Below are 11,837 nucleotides of genomic sequence, written 5' to 3'. Positions count from 1 at the left end.
CCCCTGGGGGACGCCCCACCCCTCTCCACCCTCCCCAGCCCCCCCATCTCCGACTGTGCCTGCTCGCACCAGCCAGCAGGAGCTGGGGCTCTGAGGACCCTAGAGCCCCTATCTGCGCCCTGCAAATTCCGAGAAATGTGAAACTTGGGGGGCGGGGGGGAGGGTAGCAGGGAGGGAAGGCAGAAGCTGGGAGCCTCCCGTCCCTTTGGAAATCTAAGGAGCCCCCCAGTTCTCAGAGGCCCTGCTGGTACCCAGACTGCCCCCCCTCCCCCAATCCGGAGGGGACTTCGTGTTCCGTGTACGTTTGCATCTCTATTTATACCTCTGTCCTGCCAGGTCTCCCACCTTCCCTGGGCTCCAAAAGCCAGGGTGTCTTTGTCCAGGTCACCCCCACTCAGTCTGCTCCCCTTCCTCACCCCCAGTTATGTCTCCGAACCTCCCACGACCTTCTGTGTTGTTTTGCATGGCTTTGCAGTTATGGAGAAAGTGGAAACCCAGCAGTCCCTAAAGCTAGACCCCAGAGGGCAGGTGGACAGAAGCCAGGCCAGGCCCCCTACAGGAGCCGGCAGAGAAGTGAGGGGCAGAGAAGGGAGGGGAGAGCCAATGGCCTGGGTGGTCCCGCTGGCAGGTGAGAACCAAGTGGCCTTCAGTCACATTCCCAGAGGGGCAGAGGGAATGCAGCCTTCTGACCAACACTCCCCTTGATGGACCAGAAAACGTCCTGCTTGCCATCCGGCCACTGCTCACCATCACCAACTCCGACATCTGTGGAATGAGTTGTCGCCTTGGAAACCACATCCTGACTCCTCATCGTCTGAGTCTCCCAACACTCCAGTTAGGTCACCAGGGCAGGGATGCTCATCCACATTTTACCGATGACAGTGAGGCCCAAACAGGGGATGTGACTTGTCCAAGGTGACACGTACAGCAAAAGGCACAGGGGGACCAGAACCCAGGCCACTTGTTCCCAGGCGGAGTGCTCTTTCCTTCCCATTCCTCTGCCCACTCCTGAACGCAAAGCTTGTGCCCTGGCATTGTGTGGGCAACAGGGCCCAAAACAGGCCCAGACCTCAGGTCTGTGCCAGTCCCCAGGCGGAGTGCTCTTTCCTTCCCATTCCTCTGCCCGCTCCTGAACGCAAAGCTCCTGCCCTGTGCCCTGGCATTGTGTGGGCAACGGGGCCTAAAACAGGCCCAGACCTCAGGTCTGAGCCAGTGCTGGGGCTAGAGAGCTGGCAGGCATATCCTACTGGGACTTCATCCCTGACCCCACAGCCGGTGTTGGTGCCTGTGTCCCGCGTGGCTAGAGATAAGCTAAGGCTGCAGCAAGGCACGCCCCTCCCAGGTGGGGGGCTTGGAGTTGGTGTGCCAACGGCCTATGTCACCTGCCACCCAGAAACCCAAAGGGAGAGCAGAGATGGAGGTGGGAACCGAGGCTCCCTGCGGGGACCCACAACTGGAGCTGGCGCCTGACTCAGGACAGCATCAAAGGGTGGGTGAGAGGCTTCTCCTCCCTCCGTGCTGCCCTTGCATGCTGTTCCCATGTCCCAGCTCCTGAACACGCTCAGCCAGGCCCACGCTGGCCTGCGGAAAAGCTAGAGTGGGGACCACGGGGTGATCAGCCTCTGGGAACCCCTGGGAGGGAAGAAGTCTGGCCTGGCCTGTGTGTGAGTCCTGTCTCAGCGGGAGGAGCTGGCCGCCCACGTGCCAAGGAGAGCAGGGCCCAGGAGCCGGGGTGCCCTCTGTGTTTATGTTGGGGTGGGGAGCGGTGCCAGCTGCCTCTGTCTTGTGTGTGACCCTGCCCTCGAGGGGTCCTGTCCCGTCAGTCCTGAGGGAGCCACAACCAAAGTTGCAGGGAGATGGTGGGGAAGGAGGCTGAATGGCCCTGGGCGGACGGCTCGGTCTCCAGGCTCCCAGTCTCTGCTGGGTCTTTCCCGGGGAACCGGACGGCCAGCGTTGCTTCCCTCCCCCCTCCCACTGCGGGCAGCCTTTCTGCTTCCCCAATGCCTTATGCCTGGGCACACTGCCACAGAATATGCAATATGTGTGGGTGACATGCCCCACGCCCACACCCCCACCCCGGGCAGCCCCCGGACCCCAAAGGCTGCGGCTGCCACGGCCTCCCTTTAGACCCTGCTGCCTATCTGTCTTCACACTGAGAATGGCGTCTAATAAATACTGCCCATGGAGACCAGGTTCAGGCTCGGCTGCCTCTGTCATCATGTACCCCGAGAGCGGCCAGGGCTGGGCCATCTGCTGACCCGCACACACACCTCTGCGCACACTCTGGCCCCGCCAAGGTCTACAGACACACTCGCTGATGCACCTCGGGCTGACTAGACCCTTTGCGTGCACGGGCCTTAGGGAGAAGGCTGGGGACAATACTGGCTTCCCTTTTGTGATTTCCTCCCAGGTCCAGGTTTTCTGTTTCACCAGCAACAACTATAAGACGAGACCTTAGAAAAGAAGTCACCTGCTTCAATTCTCCCCTTGAACATGAGTAAACTGAGGCCCAGAGAGGGCAAGTCACTCCCCATGAGTCACACAGCAATGAGTGGGGGGCCCAGGATTGGAACCAGAACCGGGGATTCCAAGTCCAGAGCTCCCCCTTCTCAGGAGCCTTCGGAGTCTGATGGACACACACACACTGCAGCTGACAGTGGCAGCCTCCGTCAGCCAGGAGTGGGGGTGCCCTTCTTCCAGCAGTGCCTTCCAGGCTCAGTGGCCTGATGCACACAAAAATGTCTCTCTCACAGGGAGACGCATCACAAGCACCTCTCTTCAGGGTACATTTTTCTCTGGAGGGACAACTTGGCCTGGGACTGAACCCCAGAGCCCAGGACAGATCCAGCTGGTGCCAACCCCCGGAATCAGCTGGCCAGTGGCTTTGAGATGTCGCTGAGTGCAACCCAGAGTAATGCCTTTTCTACTGCAACCCCGAACCTATCTGCGTGCCTGTCCATCTATCTCTCTTTCATGAAGTAATACTTAATCCCTACTACAGCCTTTCCATTCTAGCTCATGTGATGAAATGCTGGTCACTACCTACTAAATTTATCTCTCTCCCCACTAGGGCTCCCTGCAGATTGAAATACAGGGAGTGGGGTAGGGGCACTTTCTCCAGTCTCCACTCCTACCCATATAAGTCAACTGAAAGATAGAGAGACCTATTTATTGGGGGTTCAGGGATCTAAGGAAGCAGTGGTGGCACCTGCACCTCCACTAGCACACACCCCCTCCAGGAGGCAGGCAATGTGACAGTGCTCCCGGCTGCTCCGTGCAGCTGCAGGCAGGCTCCTGGGACGTGCTTCTCATTGGCCTGTGGCCCTCAGGGTGCCCTCAGCTCCCGGTGGCTCACCCGCACCTAAGAGCACCTCATCAAAAGCCAGGGCTCCCCGGTCCAATTGCCTCTGTCTTTCTCAGCGCAACGACGGCAGAGATGATGCCATTTTTGAGGTCAGCTGTGGCCAGTACAAGGTTGCTTTTACTCTCTTTAGCAGTTCTTGCAGGACACAAACATGCTGACACTTGCCCTCCTGTCTTTTTTTCTTTTTGTTAATCCTCACCTGAGGATATTTTTCCATTGATTTTTAGAGATGGCACAAGGGAGAGGGAGAGACAGAGAGAGAGAAACATCGATGTGAGAGAGACACATCGATTGGTTGCCTCTGCACATGCTTCCCGACCAGGGCCGAGGATCAAGCCTGCAACCAATGTATGTGCCCTTGACCGGATCAAACCCAGGACCCTTCAGTCCAGGGTTGACCCTGTACCCACTGAGCCAAACCGACTAAGGCTGCCCTCCTTTCTTCGTCACCCAGGACAAAATAATCAGAGCTCGAAGGGGTCCCGGAAGGGCTGCATTCATCCCAGTCTTCCAAGGGGTGATGACAATTGTGGCAGCGGTGAACTGCATGCCAGCCCCTGCCTAGCCCCTGAGGGCTCGGAATTGCCCATGGTCCTAGCATGGGCTCTGTATCGCCAGGTGATGCCATCCCACCCTCCTCACTTACACACAGTATCTAAGGCATCCTGCACTACAAAATGCATGCACAGCAATGCAAAACTAGAAACCAGCACCGCAGAAGATGGGGGGAGGGTGCGGGGGGCATGACTATACCAAGAGCCTGGCTGCTGTGGTGACTGTGTGAGCATCAGATGGAGACAGAAGCGTCCTGGAGCCAAGAGAGAAAGAGGCCTACAACAGCAACTCTTCCCCAGACGTGTCCCATGGTGTGCCTGTGGGAAAGGGTTCCTCGGTCAAATGAAGCTGGGGAGACACTGCACCTGTCACTCATGCGTGGAGCTTCACAAGGATCTTCGCTTATAAAGGCTCTGAGAAGCCCTGCAGCAAACACAGCTGCTCCCCTCTGCTTCCCCCAGCCGCACCCACACTCATGCCCAACGCCAGACCCTCTGCTTGTGTGGCATCTCGTGTTCCACAGAGCACGTCTTGGGAAATGCTGACCTATCAAAATCTCATTGTCTGATGAAGAAAGAAGGCTGATCCTCCCCCTCGACAAATTCTAAAAAAAAGTTCAGTTTAGAAGCCCTTCTATAACTGAAGGCCATGACATTACCAAATACATATTTTATTCTCAATTGTGTGTCAGCTCGAACCAAGGCTCAGAGCCAGGATGGGACAGTGGGCTGGTGGCGGAGCTGGGATGTGAGCCCAGCCCGATGGCCCTGAAGCATTTGCTCGCACCCACCTCACTGTGTCCTGTCCCCAGGCCGGTCCATGTCATCAGCACAGGTTTGGCAGAAGTCACAGAGCTAGCTGTTTAGGACATGTCATTCCTTATTCAGGACATTGGTGAATGGGGAGGCTGTAACCTGTCACCCTTCAAAAATGACAGATTCTGATGCAGCTAAGAAACTCTGTCCCACCGAGATCCTCCCAATCCCATGTATGGGGCCAATCTAGCCTCTTTCTACAGGCTCAGCATTGCCTCAAGCCCAACAGCATCCCACAACTCATCTTAGGAAGCCGGGGACCGGGGACCAGGAAGGGACTTCTTGCGAGAGGAAAGAACACTGCCCACGCGGACCATGCTGGCCTCCCCAACCCAGGGCACACGTCACCGCCTCCACTGAGAAGCTGATGCCCCCTCTCACTCCCAAAGCCATTCAGACTCCATTTTCCAAGAGGCCCCTGAACAACCCAGTCTATAGGGGGCACTGTGCCCTCCCCTTGCCCGGGTGGCAGTGATGCTAGGACGACAGCCTCAGGCACTGCCATCACCTTTGGCAAAGCCCGCAAAGAAACACATGCACACACTTCTCTAGGCCATTGGCCCAGCTCCGGTTTTTCAAGGGAAGGGATTGTTGTTTACAGAGAGGAAGGGAGATGCTCAAGGTCATGAAGCAAGATAATGGTGCAGCTGGGATTAGTATCCAGATAGCCTAACTTTCCACCCTCCCCAACGCGCGCTACACACACACACACACACACACACACACACACACACACACACACACACACACACACGCAGAAGCAAGATAATGGTGCAGCTGGGATTAGTATCCAGATAGCCTAACTTTCCACCCTCCCCAACGCGCGCTACACACACACACACACACACACACACACACACACACACACACACGCAGCGGGGCCCAGCCTTCTCTGACTCTGATTTCAGATGAAAGCTGCTAATCTCTGGAGTTGAGTCATTCTCAGGCTGGAAATTTCCCACATCTAGGTCGGGACAAACATGGGGAGACTCACATCTCTGCCCCTCAGCCTCCCAGCTGCAGGGGAGGGCCTTGTGAGCGGTGCCACCGCTCAGGCAGGGGCTGTGGTGGAACTGACCCCCATGACCTTTCTGGTCAGGAGCTCCCCAAGAGTCCACACTAATGGCATTTGCCATTCACAAAGCTCTCTCACTTGGGTCTCCCCTGTCATCGTGGGACAACCTGAGGATGTAGGTGAGGATTAACACCCCCATTTTCAGCACTCAAGCTCGGGAAGACCCAGGTCCTGAGAGCAGGGACTGTCCCACGGTCACCTCTATTTCTGAGCACTGACCAGGCCACTGGGCATTTCCTTGGGAGCACAGCCCAGTAACTCTTGGCCAGCGATTGTCCCATGCAGCTTGCCAAGCTGGATCCCATGGGTTGGAGAGCCCCCAGGTGGACATGGCTCACAGAACCCATGAGCAAAAGAAGACAAGGAGTTATGAATGCTGTACCCACTTCACCACGTGCCCCTGTTCCACACTGCCTGGACCTCCGGGCTTTGGACCAAGGGCAGCAGAGTGTCCAGCCAGCAACCTCTGCCTTTCAGCGGGAGGGGCTGAAGGTTCCCAGGGGAAAGGTCAGGCCTCTGACCCACGCCACCTCCCCAATCAACACTCTTCCACAGGTCTTGTTCCCTGAAGAGGGAGCATGTGACCAGGTCATCCCTGACTACAAAATACTCTGGTCCGACTACTGGATCGGAGTGGATTCCTGGGCCTGTGCTGGCCCCAGCACTGGGATTTGAGAGGCACTTTCTAATTGGCACAGGTCCAACCTGGGAAGCCAGGGGTGCTGCTGTGTTGTGCCCTGCTCTCACCATTGTAGTTAGAACTCCCATTCTGCCCTCGTTCCAGTCCAGAAAAAGCTCTAAGGAGACATTTGGCTGCCTGGGGGCACTGATCCAGTAATGCCAGCTTCTCTCCTAAAGTAAAGGGAACGCCAGAGACTTAAAGCTAAGGGCTGTCATTGGGCATCTGCTGTGCACCATTGTAGTTAGAACTCCCATTCTGCCCTCGTTCCAGACCAGAAAAAGCTCTAAGGAGACGTTTGGCTGCCTGGGGGTACTGTACCAGTAATGCCAGCTTCTCTCCTAAGGTAAAGGGAACGCCAGAGACTTAAAGCTAAGGCTGTTGTTGGGCATCTGCTGTGCGCCTTAGACTTAATAAACCTCACAACCACACTACAGGACAGGTGCCGTTACCCTCGTGTTGGTAGATGAGAAAGGTGAGACTCAGAGAGGTTAAATGACTCGTCCAAGTAAACCTCACAACCACACTACAGGACAGGTGCCGTTACTCATGTTGGCAGATGAGAAAGGTGAGACTCAGAGAGGGTAAATGACTCATCAGCGTCACACTGAGAAATCCTGTTCCACCCAGACCCTCCCACTCCCATAGGTAGGACCATCTAGCTCTTTCTACAGGCTCAGCATTGCCCCCAAGCCCAACAGCATCCCACGACTCATCTGAGGAAGCCAGGGGCTGTGAGAGCTGCTAGAGCTCGGGCACTTTCCGTTGTATATCCATGCCTGGAGTGCATCTAGCTCAGCCTGTGCCCCCGCCCCCCCCTCCAAAAAAAAAGCAATCCATGCCTGGAGTGCATCTAGCTCAGCCTGTGCCCCCCTCCCCGCACCCTGCCCCAAATCATTGAATGGGCTCAGCAGCTTCCCTAACAGGTCAGACAGTCTTGATTTACAGGAGCCTCGCTCTCTGATGCAGCCCCTTCATTCATTGAGCAGCAGCTCTAATAACCATGAGTGTCTTCCTTCTCTTGAGACAAGAACTGCTTTCCTGCTCTGGCTGTGCCCTCCGGGGCCACATGCAGTAATTCCCTCTATTGTGGATTCAAGGTGTCTCCCCTCTGGACAGGTGCCTCCCAGTCTTCTCCAAGGTATTCTTTCAGCCCCACCTCCCGTGACAGTGCAGCCTGGTTCCCTTCTCTGGAAGAGCTTCAGTTTACCCCTAAAGCCTGTTCAGAGCTTGATACACCATGTGTGGTCCAGCCAGCCCTGGATGCTGTTCTCCTATTAAAGCAGCCTAAGAGTGCATCTGGCATATGGGCAACCACCTCACACTGAGCGTGCAGCGCACCCACACCCCATGGAGTTTGTCATGTGCAACACCGTGGCAGGCACTATTGGTGACCTAGTCAGGAGCCATGCCTGTGCCCTTCTGCCTTGATGGCAAAGCTGACACTGCTCAGGTGCTCGCTCACCTTTTCCCAGCCCCAGTTCCAGGGACAAAGCTCATTATGACGACCTCAGGCATCTTTCCAGAGGCTGGACTAGGAATGAGAGTGCCCTGTTCTGGTGAATGGGTCCTTCAGGGGAGTCATCTGGGGCTGCGGGGAAAGACTTTCCTCTCCTAAAAGAAAGCGCAGGGAGGAAACACTGCTGGACTCTAACTGGCCACCAGGCCTGTGCGTGACGCCTGGGACAGCGGGAATGGCAGCAGGAGACAGGGCTTACTTGTCCCTGTGACTCTGAATGGCCCCTGGAACTCCTTTCCTCAGGACCTCTTGTCACAAGAGCGGGGAAGTGAGAGAGCCAGATGGTTTTCCCTTCTGACAGCTGAAGGCCCATCGCCCATGGGCTCCTGCAGCAGGATTATCGCACTAGCTGAACCCGATGGACCACAAGGAAGAAGTGGCTTTGTTTGTCCTCCCTTCATGGGCTTTGTTGAGTCTCCCGCTCTTGTCTCTTAAATAACAGCTGGGGCCCATTTCAATGCTTTGTGGTCATTCTCAGGTATAAGGAAGTCCAGTTCAAAACTTTAATCTCAAATCCATCCGAATGCTCATATTCTCCCTGCTCCCAGAATAGACATCCTTCCACCCACCTTTTATTTCTGGCTGCTCCACGGAGGTGAAGAGGGACTAAAAGACAATGGAAGCCCTCGGTGTGGCCCGACTCCGAGTGCTGCCTCTCCAGGGTCCCATGTGGGGTTTGCAGAACCCACACAGGAACATCCTCACTGCCCTGTCCCACAGAGGGGTGATCCATGTCCCCAGAGCTCCAGCCCTTGGGGTTCACCTCCCCCAGCTTCCTCTAGCCCCACAGCCAGCCCACGTGGGTGGAGTGCTGTAAAAATCTAACAGTGGCCCAGCCACCTGCCAGTGTCCTCTTGGCCCAGAGGACACCACACATCTTGGCCATTCCAGACAGTGGGCGTGCAGGCAGTGGGAGGGCCCCCAGTGACCCTGCCGCCTCTCCCCAGTGCTCTTCACCCTTGTTCCCACAGGCAGAGGGTGGGCAGCAAGTTCATCTCCCAAGTAGGCATCCAGCCTAGGAAGAAGAGGCCATGTCCCCGTCTGGTCGTTTCTATGAGTGATTCCGGGAGCCTGGCTGGGCTGGGGAGTGGGGGACCACAGCATTCTTCTCCCGGACTGACCCCTCCCGACGACAGACCCTCCCTCCTCGCTCTGATCGCCTGCTTGCTTATCCGGGCCAGGGAGGACTGAGGGCATCTCTTTGTCCTTGACTGCGCATGCTGGTAGCAAATTTCAGAGTCAGAGAAAAAGTCTGTGCCTTTCATGTACCTTTGGAGCCAGGCCTCTCCCGCACTGACGCTGGGCCGTTTCTCTGTTTAATGTCCGTGCAGCATGTCATTGACTTCGTGCCACTAGAGCTCATCTGGTTGGCTCCAGACTTTTGATGATGCTCCAGGTGCCAAAGCTGGATCCACTATTAAATCTGCCCCGCTCTCTCCCAGCTCACGTCACCCCTCAGATTTGATCATCCAGCTCTCTGTGCCATTATTCAAGCCTTTGATGAAAATATCAAAGAGAAAAGGCCCCAACAGAGGACACTTAATGCAGGGCGACATGTACTCCGGCATGTTCTTGGTGAACTGTCCCTGGGACCAGCTCCTAACCACTCCCTTTTATCTGTGCTCTAAACTTGTCTGTTTAATCCAGGCTCCCAGGTGGCTGGGCTCCAGGCCACCATGTGCTAGTCTGCCAGGAAGTCAGTGACCTGGGCTGGGAATCTGCACTTCCTGCAAACAGGTGTTGCCCTGCCTGGCTCAGCCTTCACGCCCTCCCCCACCACCTCATTTGGGCTTCCTCCTTTAGCTCAGCTCTGCCCAGCCCACACCCCAGCCCCAGCCCCAGCTCCTGAGCTGAGCTCTGCCCTTCTCATCACCTTCCCAGTTCAGCCTCAGCCCCTCTCTCAGGCAACTGGTCTGTCCCTGAGGGGAGGAGGTGGGAGGCAGCCACTGGGCACTCAGAATGGCCCCAGGAGTTGAGATCTGCCACAGGAAACTGCTGACATCCAGGGCCCCTGGGTCAGTGGGTGCTGAAGGAAGTGGAGCAAAGAGTATTTATTCAGCCAGGAGCTGGGCTAGGTGTGTTACCAGAGCCCCAGCACAGCCTGGGGAAGCAGCACAGCTGTCTCCATCGCCTGGTGAGGAAATGGCTTCAGGGGGTCCCATCACTTGCCCAAAGTCATCCAGCCAGGAAGTGGCAGAACCAGGCTTGGACCCCAAGTTTGTGTGCTTCGCCTTCCACGCTGGTCACACACGCCCTGGCTCGCTGCCACCATGTTCTCACCTTCCCAGGGTCCCCTCCCGGGCAACTGGGGTGCCAGCTGCTTGCTTAGGTGGCCTCTGGAAGACAGGGCAACCCTGAGCACAGTCCTTCCTGACCCCAGGAGGGAGCAGCAGGTTGGTGTGATAACATCAGGCAGTAGGGAAGCCACCTCAGTGTTCCCGAGACCTGAGCGATCTGCAATTAATCTTCCAGATCTGGCACCAGAGACGCAGTATGAACCTGCTGCACCCCGCCCCCTCTAGCCCATCGCGGTGAACAGATGGGCAGACCCCTCCCGGGGGCTAAGTAGGGCACAGCTGAGGCTGCTGGGAGGCAGGGAGGGAGAGGAGGTGCAGAACCAGCTCCACCCCACCTGCCAGGGCCCCGGGGCCTATGAAGCGCAGGGTCAGCTCTCTGCCCACCAGCAGGGCATGAGGCCCGTGCTCAGGCAGACACCCACCCTGGGGCACTCAGCGGAGCCTGGGCGAGCACTGCCGGAACTCATGGGCCAGTCAGGTCATCCTTGCTAATTCCAAACCCCCTAACTGAAGTCCACTGGACTGATGAGCAGCAAGGACTTCCTCCTGGGGCCAGAGTGAGTCCTGGGCAGTGCGGTGCCCAAAGCACCCAGGTCCTGACCAGGCCCAGCCTCCGCCATCGGCCCCCAGGGTCACCATGCGCACAGCGGGGTGGGGCGGGGCATGGAGTGCCAGCAATGCAGACACAGGCAGCAACTGTCAGTGCTGGAGGGGCGTGAGGAACCATGAGCTCAATGCGTTGTTTCAGAAGCAGCACAATCTCAGAGCTTGTAACAGCCAAACACTGGAAACCCACCAAGCGTCCAGCAGCAGGTAAATGGATAAACCAACTGAGTGTGTCCATGCCACGGCGACCTCCTACTCAGCAACACGGAGGAATGAACTGGTGACCTGTGCAGCGTGGATGAGTCCCAAGTCACCATGCTGAGTGAAAGAGGTGAGAGAAAGGACGTGCTGTGGGAGCCCATGCATATGAAGCTGAGGAAAGTGTAAACTTGCCCCGAGGGACAGAGAGCAGTCCCTGGTGACAGAGGAGGGAGGGGGATGGCAGGAGGGGCGTTAAAAAGGACACAGGGAAGGTTTGGGGTGATAGGGACTTCCACCAGCATGACTATGCTGACAGTTTCATAGGTACATACATACATAGAAATTTATCAAATTCTAAATTTTAAATGCATGTGGCCAGCATGACTATGCTGACAGTTTCATAGGTACATACAGACATAGAAATTTATCAAATTCCACATTTTAAATACATGTGGTTTATTATATGTCAACTAGGGGCCTGGTGCACAAAAATTTGTGCACTCAGGAGGGTCCCTCAGCCCAGCCTGTTCCCTCTCGCAGTCTGGGACCCCTTGGGGGATGTCCGCCTGCTGGCTTAGGCCCGCTCCCCGGGGGATCGGGTCTAAGCTGGCAGTCAGACATCCCTCTGGCAGCCCAGGAGCCCTCGGGGGATGTCCACTTGCCAGCGGGGAGCAGGCCTAAGCTGCAGTCAGACATCCTTAGCGCTGCTGAGGAGGCGGGAGAGGC

At 56.6% G+C, this 11,837-nt stretch overlaps 1 protein-coding gene across 1 annotated transcript in view; it reads left to right on the top strand.

Moving 5' to 3' along the window:
• KCNK3 (potassium channel, two pore domain subfamily K, member 3) overlaps positions 1–141 on the top strand; it is a gene marked incomplete at its 5' end in the record, with an annotated part of 34,043 nt that extends 33,902 nt beyond the window's left edge. The window contains one exon of the mRNA XM_005874966.2: positions 39–141. Within this exon, the coding sequence (XP_005875028.2) occupies positions 39–141 (103 nt within the window). The remainder of the gene's footprint in view (positions 1–38) is intronic.
• Positions 142–11,837: the final 11,696 nt, after the last annotated feature.

The sequence above is a fragment of the Myotis brandtii genome, unplaced genomic scaffold (genome assembly GCF_000412655.1).
Source record: "Myotis brandtii unplaced genomic scaffold, ASM41265v1 scaffold454, whole genome shotgun sequence".
Taxonomy (NCBI): domain Eukaryota; kingdom Metazoa; phylum Chordata; class Mammalia; order Chiroptera; family Vespertilionidae; genus Myotis; species Myotis brandtii.
The sequence above is the reverse complement of the archived record's forward strand: the minus strand, read 5'-3'. Positions and strand labels throughout refer to the sequence as shown.